Here is a 16,391-nt window from a genome sequence, read left to right as displayed (position 1 = left end):
GCAGGGCAGAGCTTGGGCGGCTCTTCCCCGCTGCCCCGCCCCAGAGGTGGCTGCATCTCGGCGCCGGGCTGGGTGCTGTGGCTGCTGCACGTTCCGCTTTCCACGGCAGAGAACCTGCATCCGGAGGCAGCGCCTGCGGCCGACCTGCAGGGGAGGGGCAGGGGGAAGGAAGCATCGCCCAGGCCCCTGCCTCCTGCCCTCGCTGCAGCAGGAAGCCAAGGTGCTGGGCAGGGGGCGCTCTCCCCCGTAAGGTGGGATGCAGTGGGGCGGGGGGCACTCACCCCTGTAAGGTGAGGGTGCCGTGGGGCAGGAAGCGGGGCAGGGGGCGCTCTCCCCTGTAAGGTGGGATGCAGTGGGGCAGGGGGCACTCACCCCCGTAAGGTGGGATGCAGTGGGGCAGGGGGCACTCACCCCTGTAAGGTGAGGGTGCCGTGGGGCGGAAAGTGGGGCAGGGGACACTCACCCCTGTAAGGTGAGGGTGCCGTGGGGCAGGAAGCGGGGCAGGGGGCGCTCTCCCCTGTAAGGTGGGATGCAGTGGGGCAGGGGGCACTCACCCCTGTAAGGTGGGATGCAGTGGGGCAGGGGGCACTCACCCCCGTAAGGTGGGATGCAGTGGGGCAGGGGGCACTCACCCCTGTAAGGTGGGGGTGCCGTGGGGCAGGAAGCGGGGCAGGGGACACTCACCCCTGTAAGGTGGGGGTGCCGTGGGGCAGGAAGCGGGGCAGGGGGCACTCACCCCTGTAAGGTGGGATGCAGTGGGGCAGGGGGCGCTCACCCCTGTAAGGTGGGATGCAGTGGGGCAGGGGGCGCTCACCCCTGTAAGGTGAGGGCGCCGTGGGGCGGAAAGTGGGGCAGGGGGCGCTCACCCCTGTAAGGTGGGGGTGCTGTGTGTTGGGAAGAGAAGGGGGGCGCTCACCCCTGTAAGGTGGGGGTGCCGTGGGGCAGGAAGCGGGTCAGGGGGCGCTCACCCCTGTAAGGTGGGGGTGCCGTGGGGCAGGAAGCAGGTCAGGGGGCGCTCACCCCTGTAAGGTGGGGGTGCCGTGGGGCAGGAAGCGGGGCAGGGGGCACTCACCCCTGTAAGGTGGGGGTGCCGTGGGGCAGGAAGCGGGGCAGGGAGCGCTCACCCCTGTAAGGTGGGGGTGCCGTGGGGCAGGAAGCGGGGCAGGGGGCGCTCACCCCTGTAAGGTGGGGGTGCCGTGGGGCAGGAAGCGGGGCAGGGGGCGCTCACCCCTGTAAGGTGGGGGTGCCGTGGGGCAGGAAGCGGGGCAGGGGGCGCTCACCCCTGTAAGGTGGGGGTGCCGTGGGGCAGGAAGCGGGTCAGGGGGCGCTCACCCCTGTAAGGTGGGGGTGCCGTGGGGCAGGAAGCGGGGCAGGGAGCGCTCACCCCTGTAAGGTGGGGGTGCCGTGGGGCAGGAAGTGGGTCAGGGGGCGCTCACCCCTGTAAGGTGGGGGTGCCGTGGGGCAGGAAGCGGGGCAGGGGGCGCTCACCCCTGTAAGGTGGGGGTGCCGTGGGGCAGGAAGCGGGTCAGGGGGCGCTCACCCCTGTAAGGTGGGGGCGCCGTGGGGCAGGAAGCGGGGCAGGGGGCGCTCACCCCTGTAAGGTGGGGGTGCCGTGGGGCAGGAAGTGGGTCAGGGGGCGCTCACCCCTGTAAGGTGGGGGTGCCGTGGGGCAGGAAGCGGGGCAGGGGGCGCTCACCCCTGTAAGGTGGGGGTGCCGTGGGGCAGGAAGCGGGGTAGGGGGCGCTCACCCCTGTAAGATGGGGGTGCCGTGGGGCAGGAAGTGGGGCAGGGGGCGCTCACCCCTGTAAGGTGGGGGTGCCGTGGGGCAGGAAGCGGGGTAGGGGGCGCTCACCCCTGTAAGATGGGGGTGCCGTGGGGCAGGAAGTGGGGCAGGGGGCGCTCACCCCTGTAAGGTGGGGGTGCCGTGGGGCAGGAAGTGGGGCAGGGGGCGCTCACCCCTGTAAGGTGGGGGTGCCGTGGGGCAGGAAGCGGGGCAGGGAGCGCTCACCCCTGTAAGGTGGGGGTGCCGTGGGGCAGGAAGCGGGTCAGGGGGCGCTCACCCCTGTAAGGTGGGGGTGCCGTGGGGCAGGAAGCGGGGCAGGGAGCGCTCACCCCTGTAAGGTGGGGGTGCCGTGGGGCAGGAAGCGGGGCAGGGAGCGCTCACCTCTGTAAGGTGGGGGTGCCGTGGGGCAGGAAGCGGGGCAGGGGGCGCTCACCCCTGTAAGGTGGGGGTGCCGTGGGGCAGGAAGCGGGTCAGGGGGAGCTCACCCCTGTAAGGTGGGGGTGCCGTGGGGCAGGAAGCGGGTCAGGGGGCGCTCACCCCTGTAAGGTGGGGGTGCCGTGGGGCAGGAAGCGGGGCAGGGAGCGCTCACCCCTGTAAGGTGGGGGTGCCGTGGGGCAGGAAGCGGGGCAGGGGGCGCTCACCCCTGTAAGGTGGGGGTGCCGTGGGGCAGGAAGCGGGGCAGGGGGCGCTCACCCCTGTAAGGTGGGGGTGCCGTGGGGCAGGAAGCGGGGCAGGGGGCGCTCACCCCTGTAAGGTGGGGGCGCCGTGGGGCAGGAAGCGGGGCAGGGGGCGCTCACCCCTGTAAGGTAGGGGTGCCGTGGGGCAGGAAGCGGGGCAGGGGGCGCTCACCCCTGTAAGGTGGGGGCGCCGTGGGGCAGGAAGCGGGGCAGGGGGCGCTCACCCCTGTAAGGTGGGGGCGCCGTGGGGCAGGAAGCGGGGCAGGGGGCGCTCACCCCTGTAAGGTGGGGGCGCCGTGGGGCAGGAAGCGGGGCAGGGGGTGCTCACCCCTGTAAGGTGGGGGCGCCGTGGGGCAGGAAGCGGGGCAGGGGACGTTCACCCCTGTAAGGTGGGGGCGCCGTGGGGCAGGAAGCGGGGCAGGGGGCGCTCACCCCTGTAAGGTGGGGGCGCCGTGGGGCAGGAAGCGGGGCAGGGAGCGCTCACCCCTGTAAGGTGGGGGCGCCGTGGGGCAGGAAGCGGGGCAGGGGGCGCTCACCCCTGTAAGGTGGGGGCGCCGTGGGGCAGGGGCGCTCACCCCTGGCAGGGGGGCTGGGTACTAGGGGGCACAATGGAGCAGACCATCCTGCTCGGAGGGGGGGCAGCTGGGTGCAGTTGCTACACACACAGGAACTGGCCTCCCCCGCCTCCTGCAGGGCAGGAAGCCGCAGGGACGGAAGCGCCTCTCGCTTCAGAGCCTGGGGACTGAGCCGCCTGCGCCGGGGGGCCGAGGGGAGCAGGCAGCAGGTGCGGGGGGCCCGGGATGCACTGAGCAGCCATGGACGAGGAGGGGTCGGCGGAGCAGGAGTCATGGTAAGGGGGGAGCCACTTGGGGGGCTCAAATCTACTGAACTGTGGCCCCCGCGTCACCCCACCCGGTGAGACTCGATGCTGCGCAGGGCGGGGGGTTCCGGATTGTCCCCCCGCCAGGGAAACTGAGGCACCGCCAAGGGGTGGTGACTCCTTCTGTAACTAGGAGACCACACTCCTCTCCCAGAGCTGGGCTAGAACCCACGAGTCCTGGCTTGCAGTCACCCCTCCCCCCCGCTCTAACTACTAGGCCCCACTCCCCTCTTCCCCCAGGAAGAGAACACTGGAGTCCTGGCGCTGAGCCCGCCCCGCTCTAACCGCTAGACCCTTCTCCCTTCCCAGCCCTCGGAAGAGAGCCCAGGAGTCCTGGCTCCCAACCCCCCCCCCATGGTTGCCAACCACGGCCTAGAATAACTCCGCCAAGTTTGCATGGCCCCAGACTCGGTGCGTCCGGGCAGCAAGCGGAATTGCAGTTTCCCCGACGCAGCACCGAACTGCAGGGACGGGGCCCCAGCGGTGCCCCAGCACTGCCACGGGGCAGCTCCAGCACTGGGGGGCAGAGATGGGGGGGTTCCTGTGGCACTGCTGGGGAAGCTCACAGCACCCCATTCTTGTAACCCCTTCCCGGTGTGTTTACAGGTCCCCGGTGCATCGCGAGCGGTCCCAGGGGTCCATGTCCGAGGGGTCAGGGGTGAGTGGGGGAGGGCAAGGCTGGAGTGGAGGGTGGGTGGGTTTCTTCAGGGAGGGTGGGACCATGGAGATAGGCATGGGGGGACTGGGAGATGGGGTGGGGTGGGGAGGGGTGGGGGTTGGGGTGGGGGATGGGGTGGGGAGATGGAGGATGGGGGGAGGTGAGGGATGGGGTGGATGGGGGGAGATGGGGTGGGGAGATAGGGGAGGTCGGGGGATGGGGTGGGGGGTGGGGAGGTGGGGGATGGGGAGGGGGAGGGAGTGGGGGAGGTCAGGGGATGGGGGGATGGGGGGGAGATGGGGGAGGGGTGGGGGGATGGGGGGGGGAGATGGGGGAGGTCAGGGGATGGGGTGGGGGAGGTTGGGGGATGGGGGGAGATGTGGGTGGGGAGATGGAGGAGGTCGGGGGATGGGGTGGGGAGATGGGGGATGGGGTGGAGAGGTGGGGGATGGGGGGGAGATGGGGGAGGTCGGGGGATGGGGTGGAGAGGTGGGGGATGGGGGGGAGATGGGGGAGGTCGGGGGATGGGGTGGAGAGGTGGGGGATGGGGGGATGGGGAGGGAGATGGGGGAGGTCGGATGGGGTGGAGAGGTGGGGGTGGGGGGGATGGGGAGGGAGATGGGGGAGGTCGGAGGATGGGGTGGAGAGGTGGGGGTTGGGGGGGGGGATGGGGAGGGAGGTGGGGGAGGTCGGAGGATGGGGTGGAGAGGTGGGGGAGGTTGGGGGGGGGGATGGGGAGGAGGGGGGGGGGAGGTGGGAGGATGGGGTGGAGAGGTGGGGGGTGGGGGGGGGATGGGGGGGATGGGGAGGAGAGGTGGGGGAGGTCGGGGGATGGGGTGGAGAGGTGGGGGAGGTTGGGGAATGGGGGCAGATGTGGGTGGGGAGGTGGGGGAGGTCGGGGGATGGGGTGGAGAGGTGGGGGGTGGGGGAGGGTGGGGGGATGGGGAGGGAGATGGGGGAGGTCGGAGGATGGGGTGGAGAGGTGGGGGAGGTTGGGGAATGGGGGCAGATGTGGGTGGGGAGGTGGGGGAGGTCGGGGGATGGGGTGGAGAGGTGGGGGGTGGGGGGGAGATGGGCTCTCCCAGCACTGGCTCTGACCCCCCCCTCTCTCCGGCAGAAGAAGCGGAAGCAGCATGGGGGGCCTGACGTGGGGCAGGCGGAGCCTGAGCCCCAGACGTCCGATGACAAGGTCAGACCCTCCCCCATCCGGCCCGTCATCACCCTCTGCCCCATCTGTGTCCCCACCCGCCCCTCCCCCGTCCCCCGTCATCCCACTGGTCCCCGCACACCCCTGAGGAGGAGGCTTCTGGGACGGCCCCTTTAAATCGTAGTGGGAGGCGGGGCCTCTTATGCTCGTGGGCGTGGAAGTGAGGGGCACCAGTGGGGCCTGGGGGGCAAGAGGAGGCTGTGGGGCAGGAGAGAGGGGCACCGGCGAGGTCTGGGGGCAGGAGGAGGCCGTGGGGTGGGGCTGTGGGGGGCTCCGGCGGGGTCTGGGGGCAGGAGAAAGCCGTGGGGTGGGGCTGTGGGGGGCACCGGCAGGGTCTGGGGGGCAAAAGGAGGCCGTGGGGCAGGAGCGAGGGGCACCGGCGGGGCCTGGGGGCAGGAGGAGGCTGTGGGGCGGGAGTGAGGGGCACCGGCGGGGTCTGGGGGCAGGAGGAGGCCGTGGGGTGGGGCTGTGAGGGGCACCGGCGGGGTCTGGGAGCAGGAGGAGGCTGTGGGGCAGGGCTGTGGGGGGCACCGGCGGGGTCTGGGGGCAGGAGGAGGCCGTGGGGCGGGGCTGTGGGGGGCACCGGCGGGGTCTGGGGGCAGGAGGAGGCCGTGAGGCGGGGCTGTGGGGGGCACCGGCGAGGTCTGGGGGCAGGAGGAGGCCGTGGGGCGGGGCTGTGGGGGGCACCGGCGGGGTCTGGGGGCAGGAGGAGGCCGTGGGGCGGGGCTGTGGGGGGCACCGGCGAGGTCTGGGGGCAGGAGGAGGCCGTGGGGCGGGGCTGTGGGGGGCACCGGCGGGGTCTGGGGGCAGGAGGAGGCCGTGGAGCGGGGCTGTGGGGGGCACCGGCGGGGTCTGGGGGCAGGAGGAGGCCGTGGGGCGGGGCTGTGGGGGGCACCGGCGGGGTCTGGGGGCAGGAGGAGGCCGTGGGGCGGGGCTGTGGGGGGCACCGGCGGGGTCTGGGGGCAGGAGGAGGCCGTGGGGCGGGGCTGTGGGGGGCACCGGCGGGGTCTGGGGGCAGGAGGAGGCCGTGGGGCGGGGCTGTGGGGGGCACCGGCGGGGTCTGGGGGCAGGAGGAGGCCGTGGGGCGGGGCTGTGGGGGGCACCGGCGGGGTCTGGGGGCAGGAGGAGGCCGTGGGGCGGGGCTGGGGGCAGGAGGAGGCCGTGGGGCGGGGCTGTGGGGGGCACCGGCGGGGTCTGGGGGCAGGAGGAGGCCGTGGGGCGGGGCTGTGGGGGGCACCGGCAGGGTCTGGGGGCAGGAGGAGGCCGTGGGGCGGGGCTGTGGGGGGCACCGGCGGGGTCGGGGGCAGGAGGAGGCCATGGAGCGGGGCTGTGGGGGGCACCGGCGGGGTCTGGGGGCAGGAGGAGGCCGTGGGGCAGGGCTGTGGGGGGCACCGGCGGGGTCTGGGGGCAGGAGGAGGCCGTGGGGCGGGGCTGTGGGGGGCACCGGCGAGGTCTGGGGGCAGGAGGAGGCCGTGGGGCGGGGCTGTGGGGGGCACCGGCGGGGTCTGGGGGCAGGAGGAGGCCGTGGGGCGGGGCTGTGGGGGGCACCGGCGGGGTCTGGGGGCAGGAGGAGGCCGTGGGGCAGGGCTGTGGGGGGCAGGCCTGGGCTGCAGACTGGCGCAGGAGGGATTCACGTGGCCTGGCCGATTTCTCCCTTGTCCTGCCCGGCAGCCCCTGGCTTGTTTGCTGGTGGCAGGAAGCTGGGTCCCGAAATGGTTCCTGGAGCTCCCGGGCCGAGTCGGGGCCCGGCCCCCCTCCCCGTGCTCACCCCTTTCCTCCCCAGGAGCCCTGCATCAAGAGGGTGAAGCCCGTCGCCAAGGCCCTGTCATCCTCGGGCCCCCCCTCGGCCAAGGTGACACCCCTGAAACGCCTGAGCCAGTCCATCCAGGTACCCAGGGATCCCCTCGTCCCGACACTATAGGGGCCAGGACACATGGGGCAGGGCTGTGGGGTGGGGGAGGAGCCAGTCGGGGGTAAGTTCTCTGGGGATGGGGGCCCGTAGCTGGGAGGGAGTATTGGGGGGGGAGAGGGAATGCGTCAAGTGGGTGGGGCCTTTGTTCTCTCTCATCCAATCACAGCCTATCCCCTCCCCCCAGCGGTCCATCAGCTTCAAGACAGAGCCCCGCCCCCCAGGCTACGTCCCGCCTCCCCGGGTCGGGGGCCGGCGCCGCAGCAGCAAACTCTGGAGCGAGACCTTTGACCGGGTCAGCGAGGAGCTCTCGGCCCAGGAGGTGAAACGCCAGGAGGTGAGAGGCAGGGCCAAGGGTGGGGCCAGCAGGCAGGGGGAGGAGCCTGAGAGAGGGGAGAAGGCTGGAGCCAGAAGGGGGCGGGGTCAGGGAGTGAGTGGGGGAGGAGCCAGAAGGGGTAGGGGCAGGGAGTGAGTGGGGGAGGAGCCAGGAGGAGCAGGGGCAGGCAGTGAGTGGAGAGGATTCAGGAGAGGGCGGGGTCAGGGAGTGAGTGGGGGAGGAGCCAGGAGGGGCGGGGTCAGGGAGTGAGTGGGGGAGGAGCCAGGAGGGGCAGGGGCAGGGAGTGAGGGGGGAAGGAGCCAGGGGGCGGGGCGGGGAGTGAGTGGGGGAGGAGCCAGGGGCGGGGCAGGGAGTGAGTGGGGGAGGAGCCAGGAGGGGCGGGGTCAGGGAGTGAGATGGGGAGGAGCCAAGAGGGGCGGGGCAGGGAGTGAGTGGGGGAGGAGCCAGGAGGGGCAGGGGCAGGGAGTGAGTGGGGGAGGAGCCAGGGGGCGGGGCAGGGAGTGAGTGGGGGAGGAGCCAGGGGCGGGGCAGGGTCAGGGAGTGGGGGGAGGAGCCAGGGGGCGGGGCGGGGAGTGAGTGGGGGAGGAGCCAGGGGGCGGGGCGGGGAGTGAGTAGGGGAGGAGCCAGGGGCGGGGCAGGGAGTGAGTGGGGGAGGAGCCAGGGGCGGGGCAGGGAGTGAGTGGGGGAGGAGCCAGGGGCGGGGCAGGGCTGAAGGAGGAGCCGGGGGCGGGGCTGGGAAGGGGGGACCTGGGGCTAACCCAGACCCCCCCCCAGGTGATCTTCGAGCTGATGCAGGGGGAGCAGCAGCTGGTGGCGGATTTGACCCTGGTGAAGAAGGTACCTTCCCTCCCCCTTAGCGGGGGTCCTGGGCTGCGGGGAGCTCAGGGGGGTGGAGGGTCGATGGGGGGGCTCACTGGGGTGCCAGGCTACAGGGGGATGTGGGGGGCTCAGCAGGGGCCGCTGGGGTGCTAGGCAGTAGGGGGTAGGGGGTGCAGGGGGCTCAGCTGTGGGGGTATTGGGGCTGCAGGCGTCACCCTGCCCTTGCAGAACTACTACGAGCCGATGCTGACGCTGGCCATCCTGCCGGAGGGGGAGCCAAGGGGGGGTCCGAGGGGGGGCCGGGGGAAGCCGAGGGGGGCCGAGGGGGCGGGGCTCCAGGGGCGCTCTGACCCTGCCCTTGCAGAACTACTACGAGCCGATGCTGACGCTGGCCATCCTGCCGGAGGGGGAGCCAAGGGGGGGTCCGAGGGGGGGCCGGGGGGGCCGAGGGGGGGCGGGGCTCCAGGGGCACTCTGACCCTGCCCTTGCAGAACTACTACGAGCCGATGCTGACGCTGGCCATCCTGCCGGAGGGGGAGCCAAGGGGGGGTCCGAGGGGGGGCCGGGGGGGCCGGGGGGGCCGATGGGGGCCGGGGCTCCAGGGGCGCTCTGACCCTGCCCTTGCAGAACTACTACGAGCCGATGCTGACGCTGGCCATCCTGCCGGAGGGGGAGCTGCGCGAGATCTTCGGGCCCCTGGACTCCCTGGTGCCGCTGCACGAAGGTGAGAGCCGGCAGCCCCCCCCCCCCCGCGGGCCGCGCTGCAACCACTGGCAGGGAGCCCCCTGCCCCACAGACGGGGGGACCCAATTCGCTGCCCCCCCGGCTGCTCCCCCCTGATGTCCCCCCTGGTTTGCAGACCTGCTGGGGCGGCTGCAGGGTCTGAGGCAGGAGGACGGGACGGTGCCCGAGGTGGGACCCACCCTGCTGGACTGGGTAAGGACGGGGGGGTGGCCCCCGTGGGCTGGGAGGGGGTGGGGAAGCCCGGGGACAGAGGGGCCGGGCGGGGGATGGGCAGGGGGGGGCTGGGGCCCCGGAATGGGGAGATCGGAGGGGGAGGGGGGGCTCTCCCCCCGGCTGGGCAGGGGGCTCAGGGGCCCCGCCTGGGCGAGGGGTGGCGGCCCATGGGGAGAGGAGCCGCCCCCGGCTGACACTGGCGTCTCCCCAGCTGCCCGGCCTGCGGGGCTACGAGCCCTACTGCTGCCACCAGGTGCGGGCCAAGGCGCGGCTGGACACCTGCAAGCGGGACCCGGCCGTGGGCAACTTCCTGCGCCTGTGCCAGGAGTCGGCCTTCAGCCGCCGGCTGGAGCTCTGGAGCTTCCTGGACCTGCCCCGCAGCCGCCTGGTCAAGTACCCGCTGCTGCTGCGCGAGGTGCTACGGCGCACGCCCCCCGAGCACCCCGACCAGGCGCCCCTGCAGCGGGCAGTGAGTGTGCTCGGGGGCGGGGGGCCTGGGCCCTGCAGGGAGGGGGCGGCGCCATGGGGGGGGCAGACGGTCCCTGGGACCTGCAGGGAGGGGGCAGCGCCATGGGGGGGCAGACGGTCCCAGGGCCCCGCAGGGAGGGGGCAGCGCCATGGGGGGGGCAGACGGTCCCTGGGCCCCGCAGGGAGGGGGCAGCGCCATGGGGGGGCAGACGGTCCCTGGGACCTGCAGGGAGGGGGCAGCGCCATGGGGGGGCAGACGGTCCCTGGGCCCTGCAGGGAGGGGGCAGTGCCATGGGGGGGGCAGACGGTCCCTGGGCCCCGCAGGGAGGGGGCAGTGCCATGGGGGGGCAGATGGTCCCTGGGCCCCGCAGGGAGGGGGCAGTGCCATGGGGGGGCAGATGGTCCCTGGGCCCCGCAGGGAGGGGGCAGCGCCATGGGGGGGGCAGACGGTCCCTGGGACCTGCAGGGAGGGGGCAGCGCCATGGGGGGGCAGACGGTCCCTGGGCCCCGCAGGGAGGGGCCAGCACCATGGGGGGGCAGACGGTCCCTGGGACCTGCAGGGAGGGGGCAGCGCCATGGGGGGGCAGACGGTCCCTGGGCCCTGCAGGGAGGGGGCAGTGCCATGGGGGGGGGCAGACGGTCCCTGGGCCCCGCAGGGAGGGGGCAGTGCCATGGGGGGGGCAGATGGTCCCTGGGCCCCGCAGGGAGGGGGCAGTGCCATGGGGGGGCAGACGGTCCCTGAGCCCCGCAGGGAGGGGGCAGTGCCATGGGGGGGCAGACGGTCCCTGGGCCCCGCAGGGAGGGAGCAGCGCCATGGGGAGGGCGGGGGGCCTGGGCCCTGCAGGGAGGGGGCAGTGCCATAGGGGGGCAGACGGTCCCTGGGCCCCGCAGGGAGGGGGCAGCGCCATGGGGGGGGCAGACGGTCCCTGGGCCCTGCAGGGAGGGGGCAGTGCTATAGGGGGGCAGACGGTCCCTGGGCCCCGCAGGGAGGGGGCAGTGCCAGGGGGGGGCAGACGGTCCCTGGGCCCCGCAGGGAGGGGGCAGTGCCATGGGGGGGCAGACAGTCCCTGGGCCCCGCAGGGAGGGGGCAGCGCCATGGGGGGCAGGCTGGGGGCAGAGGGGCCTCACTGAACTGTGTCCGTGGGGCAGGTGGGGCTGGCCCAGGACCTGGTGGGGCTGATCAACAGGAAGACGGGGGAGGCTGAGTGCCGCTACTACCAGCACCGGCTGAGCTACCCCGACGAGGGGTCCCGGCACCCCGACATCGACCGCTCCGCCCTGCTGCTCTGCCACGGGGAACTGCGCAACGGCAAGGGGCAGGTACCAGGGGGCGCTGCGAGGCGGGGGCTGGGCGTGACGGAGGGCAGGGAGCTGGGCGTATTGGGAGGTGGGGTGGCTGGGCGTGACGGGAGGCGGGGGGCTGGGCATATTGGGAGGCGGGGGGCTGGGCGTGACGGGAGGCGGGGGGCTGGGCGTGACGGGAGGTGGGGGGGCTGGGCGTGACGGGAAGTGGGGGGCTGGGCGTATTGGGAGGCGGGGGGCTGGGCGTGACAGGAGGCGGGGGGGGGGGCTGGGCGTATTGGGAGGCGGGGGGCTGGGCGTGACGGGAGGGGGGGGCTGGGGGTGACGGGAGGGGGGGGGGCTGGGCATATTGGGAGGCGGGGGGCTGGGCGTGACGGGAGGCGGGGGGGCTGGGCGTGACGGGGGGCTGGGCGTATTGGGAGGCGGGGGGCTGGGCGTGACGGGAGGCGGGGGGGCTGGGCGTGACGAAGTGGGGGGCTGGGCGTATTGGGAGGCGGGGGCTGGGCGTGACGGGAGGCGGGGGGGCTGGGCGGGAAGGGGGGGCTGGGCGTATTGGGAGGCGGGGGGCTGGGCGTATTGGGAGGCGGGGGGCTGGGCGTGACGGGAAGCGGGGGGGCTGGGGGTGACGGGAGGCGGGGGGTGGGGGTGACGGGAGGCGGGGGGCTGGGCGTGACGGGAGGCGGGGGGTGGGGGTGACGGGAGGCGGGGGGGCTGGGCGTGACGAAGTGGGGGGCTGGGGGTGACGGGAGGCGGGGGGCTGGGCGTGACGGGAGGCGGGGGGGCTGGGCGTGACGAAGTGGGGGGCTGGGGGTGACGGGAGGCGGGGGGCTGGGCGTGACGGGAGGCGGGGGGTGGGGGTGACGGGAGGCGGGGGGCTGGGCGTATTGGGAGGTGGGGGGCTGGGCGTGACGGGAGGCGGGGGGGCTGGGCGTGACGAAGTGGGGGGCTGGGGGTGACGGGAGGCGGGGGGCTGGGCGTGACGGGAGGCGGGGGGCTGGGCCAGGGACACAATCTGCACTGATTTACGGGGAGACAACCCAGACATCCTAGCCGCAGTCCCCTCCCCACTGTAAGCAATAGCCCCCCCGCCCCCCCGCCCTAACCACTAGTCCCCCTGGCCGAGTGCGGCGCCGGCGGCCTGACCCGCTCTCCCTCCCCGCAGCGGCTGACCGTGTTCCTGTTCGCGGGGGCGCTGGTGCTGACCCGGCCCGTCCTGCAGGGCGAGCAGGCCCAGTTCCAGGTCCAGCGGTGCCTGCCTGTCAGCCAGCTGGAGGTGCAGGACGTGCCCGACGGGGGGGCCCGGCGTGGTAGGTGCCCCCCTCGCCCTCTGGGGTCATGTCTGCTGCTGGAGGCTAGAGCTGGTTGGGCTGGGGGTCAGCTGAAGGGCAAGTGGGGGGCAGGTTGGTTGGGGGAAGAGGGGAAGTAGAGATGGAGGAGGGGAGGGGCAGGATGCGGGTGGAGGGCAGTCTAGCTGGGGGAGGGGCTGGCCGGGAGAGATGGGGGGAGGGGCAGTTAGGGGGGGGGGGGGAGGGGCTGGCCAGGAGAGACGGGGGGGGGCAGTCTAGCTGGGGGAGGGGCTGGCCGGGAGAGACGGGGGGGGGCAGTCTAGCTGGGGGAGGGGCTGGCCGGGAGAGACGGGGGGGGGCAGTCTAGCTGGGGGAGGGGCTGGCCGGGAGAGATGGGGGGGGCAGTCTAGCTGGGGGAGGGGCTGGCCAGGGGACTCGACGGGGGGGGGGGTTGGGCCAGGATGCGGGCTGCCCCCCCATGTGAACCCCTCGTCCCCCAGCCAGGAGCTGCCTGCGAGTCAGCACCAGGGCCCAGGCGGAGGCTCAGACGCTCCAGGCGGCCGACGCCTTCGACAAGCAGCGGTGGCTGAGCTGCCTGCGGCAGGCCCTGGACGCCCGCGCGGCGCTGGAGCCCGACAGCAGCCTGGAGCCCCTGGCCGCCCTGCGCCTGGACTGCGACGCCCCCATGGAGCACACCTGAGCCGGGCCGGCCGCGCGGATTCGCTCCGGCATGGCGCTGGGCTGGCCGGACTCCCGAGCCCCTGCCTGACGCCAGCCCGCGGGTTGGCTCCAGCGCTCCCCGGACTCCTGGGTCCATCCCCTGTATTTATTGACTCCGCACGGGCTGCTCTGGGGCTGTCGCCCTGCCCCTGGCTGGACACAAGGTGCCCCAGCCCTGCTACCACGGGGGTGGGGGGGGGCGGAGGCAGGACATGGCCCTGCTGTGTGTGTGTGGGGGGGGGGAGAGGCAGGACATGGCCCTGCTGTGTGTGGTGGGGGGGGATGACAACACAGAGGCAGGATGTGGCCCTGCTGTGTGTGGGGGGGGGGACGGAGGCAAGATGTGGCCCTGCTGTGTGTGGGGGGGGGACGACAACAGAGGCAGGATGTGGCCCTGCTGTGTGTGTGTGGGGGGGGGGACGGAGGCAAGACGTGGCCCTGCTCCGTGGCTATGTCTACACTGGCCGTGTGTTCTTGCGCAAGTAAACTGACGTCCTGCTGTATGAAATCAGGGCTTCTTGCGCCAGAACTCTGACGCTCCCGCTCAGGAATAAGCCCTTTTGCGCAACTGTTCGAGCACAAGAGGCCAGTGTAGACGGCAACATGAATTTCTTGCGCAAGAAAGCCCAATGGCTAAAATGGCCATCAGAGCTTTCCTGCACAAGAGAGCGTCTCCACTGGCACGGATCCTCTTGCGCAAAGGCACATGCCAGTGTAGACGCTCTCTTCTGGAAGAGTTTTTGCACAAGAAGTTGCCAGTCTAGACATAGCCTGTGTGTGTGGGGGGAACAGAGGCAGGACGTGGCCCTGCTGTGTGTGTGGGGGGAACAGAGGCAGGACGTAGCCCTGCTATGGGGGGGAGGGGAATAGACAGAGGCAGGATGTGACCCTGCTGTGTGTGGGGGGGGGGGAGAGGCCGGACATGGCCCTGCTGTGTGTGTGTGTGTGGGGGGAGGCAGGACATGGCCCTGCTGTGAGTGGGGGGCAGGATGTGGCCCTGCTGCGTGTGTGTGTGTGGGGGGGAGAGGCAGGACGTGGCCCTGCTGTGTGTGTGTGTGGGGGGGAGGCAGGACGTGGCCTTGCTGTGTGTGTGTGTGGGGGGAGGCAGGATGTGGCCCTGCTGTGTGTGTGTGTGTGGGGGGGAGGCAGGACGTGGCCCTGCTGTGTGTGTGTGTGGGGGGGGGGAGGCAGGACGTGGCCTTGCTGTGTGTGTGTGGGGGGAGGCAGGATGTGGCCCTGCTGTGTGTGTGGGGGGGGGGCCAGGATGTGGCCCTGCTGTGTGTGTGTGGGGGGGGAGGCAGGACGTGGCCCTGCTGCGTGTGTGTGTGTGGGGGGGGGGAGGCAGGACGTGGCCCTGCTGTGTGTGTGGGGGGGGGAGGCAGGATGTGGCCCTGCTGTGTGTGTGGGGGGGGGAGGCAGGACGTGGCCCTGCTGTGTGTGTGTGTGGGGGGGAGGCAGGACGTGGCCTTGCTGTGTGTGTGTGTGGGGGGGGAGGCAGGACGTGGCCCTGCTGTGTGTGTGTGGGGGGGAGGCAGGACGTGGCCCTGCTGTGTGTGTGGTGGGGGGAGGCAGGATGTGGCCCTGCTGTGTGTGGGGGGGGGAGGCAGGATGTGGCCCTGCTGCGTGTGTGTGGGGGGGCAGGACGTGGCCCTGCTGCGTGTGTGTGTGTGTGGGGGGGCAGGACGTGACCCTGCTGCGTGTGTGTGTGTGGGGGGGGCAGGACGTGGCCCTGCTGCGTGTGTGTGTGTGGGGGGGCAGGACGTGACCCTGCTGCGTGTGTGTGTGTGTGGGGGGGAGGCAGGATGTGGCCCTGCTGCGTGTGTGTGGGGGGGGGGGCAGGACGTGGCCCTGCTGCGTGTGTGTGTGTGTGGGGGGGGGCAGGACGTGGCCCTGCTGTGTGTGTGGGGGGGAGGCAGGACGTGGCCCTGCTGTGTGTGGGGGGGGAGGCAGGTGTGTGTGTGTGTGGGGGGGGCAGGACGTGGCCCTGCTGCGTGTGGGGGGGGCAGGACGTGGCCCTGCTGCGTGTGGGGGGGGGGGGCAGGACGTGGCCCTGCTGCGTGTGTGTGTGTGGGGGGGGCAGGACGTGGCCCTGCTGCGTGTGGGGGGGGCCAGGACGTGGCCCTGCTGCGTGTGGGGGGGGCAGGACGTGACCCTGCTGCGTGGCCCCTCTGGCCTTGCTGTGCCCAATAAACGTGTGACGGAGCCAGTGGGCCCCACGTCTGTGTTGCCCCGGCTGGAACCAGGCTACTGCTCCTGCCTGCGAGGGAGCCACCCCTGGGGCTGCCCCAGGAGCTTAGCGGGGGGGGGGGGCTCTTGGCTCTGGCCCCCCAGCCCAGGCAGCCCCCCACTGAGCCCTGTCATGGGGGAGGGGCAGCCAAGGGGGGGCCCCACTGGGCCCTGTCGCCTGCCCCTGGGGGAGGGACCCATGAGGCCGGAGCCAACCGGTGGGGGCTCCAGAGGGAGCAAGTCTGTGGGGGGGGGCGACCCAGCCACCCCATTGACCAGCTGTGGAGAAGGGGTGTGGTTAGGAAGCGATTCGGCTGGCTGATTGGTTGGCTCTGAGCGAGGGTGTGGCCGTGCAGGAATCCTACCTTCTAATTGGCTGGTTCTGAGAGCGAAGCCGTAGCAAGGCTGTAATCCTGTCATCTGATTGGCCAGCTATGATGAGGGTGTGGTCACATAGAGATCCTGCCGACGGATTGGTCAGCTGGGGAGGGGGCGGGGCCAGGCAGGCTCCTGCGTCCCAATTGGCCGACTATGGAGCACGGGCGAGTCGAGAAAGGAGGCTACCAGCTGATTGGCCAAATATGCCTAAGGGGCGTGGCCTGAGGCGCCTCCGTTCCGCCAGGCTTCGACTTCCGGTTCGTCCGCCCTGGCAACAGGCTCGGCTCTGATTGGCGAGGGGGCGGGCCCCGAGGCAGAAGCCGCACTGTGATTGGCAGGCGGCGGTGCCGCTCCCGGGGGGTATCATGGCGGCGCCCTCCTGGTCCGAGCGGGTCCGGGAGCTGCTGAAACGGATGAACAACTTCCACGAGCCCGGTGCGTGACCATGGCAACCGGCTCCGGAAGGCAGCGCCTGCCGCGTTCGGCCGGCACAAAACGAGGCACCGGCCGCCCCTTTAAGTCTTAAAGGGGAGGGGAGCGAGGCGCAAGCGGCCACTCGCTGCCCTTAAAGGGGCAGGCGCGCTGGGGGCGGAAAGCAGCCGACAAAAAAACGGCCCCGAACCTTTAATGCTTAAAGGGGCGACGGGAGCGCTCGGGCTGCTGCGATTAAAGGGGAGGGGACATGGGGGGGCTAAAGGCGCAGGCTCGGGTGGAATTAAAGGGATGAGCCGCTCACCCCTTAAAGGCGCAGGGCAGGGAGGGTTGTGGCCCCTTTAACTGTTAA

General features: G+C 72.5%; 2 protein-coding genes across 5 annotated transcripts in view; both read left to right on the top strand.

Annotated features, from left to right (window-relative positions):
* Positions 1 to 122: 122 nt before the first annotated feature.
* The window catches only part of LOC142823720 (rho guanine nucleotide exchange factor 3-like), a 16,542-nt gene continuing 273 nt past the window's right edge, over positions 123 to 16,391 (top strand). Inside the window, exons 1-13 of one of the 4 annotated variants that reach the window (XM_089770188.1) lie at positions 123 to 220; positions 3,154 to 3,310; positions 3,947 to 3,998; positions 5,116 to 5,187; positions 6,989 to 7,093; positions 7,302 to 7,451; positions 8,226 to 8,288; positions 8,898 to 8,994; positions 9,130 to 9,206; positions 9,439 to 9,696; positions 10,845 to 11,015; positions 12,160 to 12,304; positions 12,784 to 13,167. In XM_089770188.1, the coding sequence (XP_089626314.1) occupies positions 3,276 to 3,310; positions 3,947 to 3,998; positions 5,116 to 5,187; positions 6,989 to 7,093; positions 7,302 to 7,451; positions 8,226 to 8,288; positions 8,898 to 8,994; positions 9,130 to 9,206; positions 9,439 to 9,696; positions 10,845 to 11,015; positions 12,160 to 12,304; positions 12,784 to 12,983 (1,425 nt within the window). In that variant the 5' untranslated portion in view covers positions 123 to 220; positions 3,154 to 3,275 and the 3' untranslated portion in view covers positions 12,984 to 13,167. Of the gene's footprint in view, positions 291 to 586; positions 642 to 3,153; positions 3,311 to 3,946; positions 3,999 to 5,115; positions 5,188 to 6,988; positions 7,094 to 7,301; positions 7,452 to 8,225; positions 8,289 to 8,897; positions 8,995 to 9,129; positions 9,207 to 9,438; positions 9,697 to 10,844; positions 11,016 to 12,159; positions 12,305 to 12,783; positions 13,168 to 16,391 lie in introns of those variants that run through there. The other 3 variants (XM_089770189.1, XM_089770186.1, XM_089770187.1) reach the window with 3 other exon arrangements.
* The window catches only part of LOC142823718 (uncharacterized), a 5,498-nt gene continuing 4,240 nt past the window's right edge, over positions 15,134 to 16,391 (top strand). Inside the window, exon 1 of the mRNA XM_089770192.1 lies at positions 15,134 to 16,042. The gene's annotated coding sequence lies outside the window, so the exon portion shown is untranslated. The remainder of the gene's footprint in view (positions 16,043 to 16,391) is intronic.

The sequence above is a fragment of the Pelodiscus sinensis genome, chromosome 18 (assembly GCF_052426305.1).
Source record: "Pelodiscus sinensis isolate ZL-2025 chromosome 18, ASM5242630v1, whole genome shotgun sequence".
Taxonomy (NCBI): domain Eukaryota; kingdom Metazoa; phylum Chordata; order Testudines; family Trionychidae; genus Pelodiscus; species Pelodiscus sinensis.
Note: the sequence above shows the minus strand (reverse complement) of the source record. Positions and strands in the feature narration are given on the sequence as shown.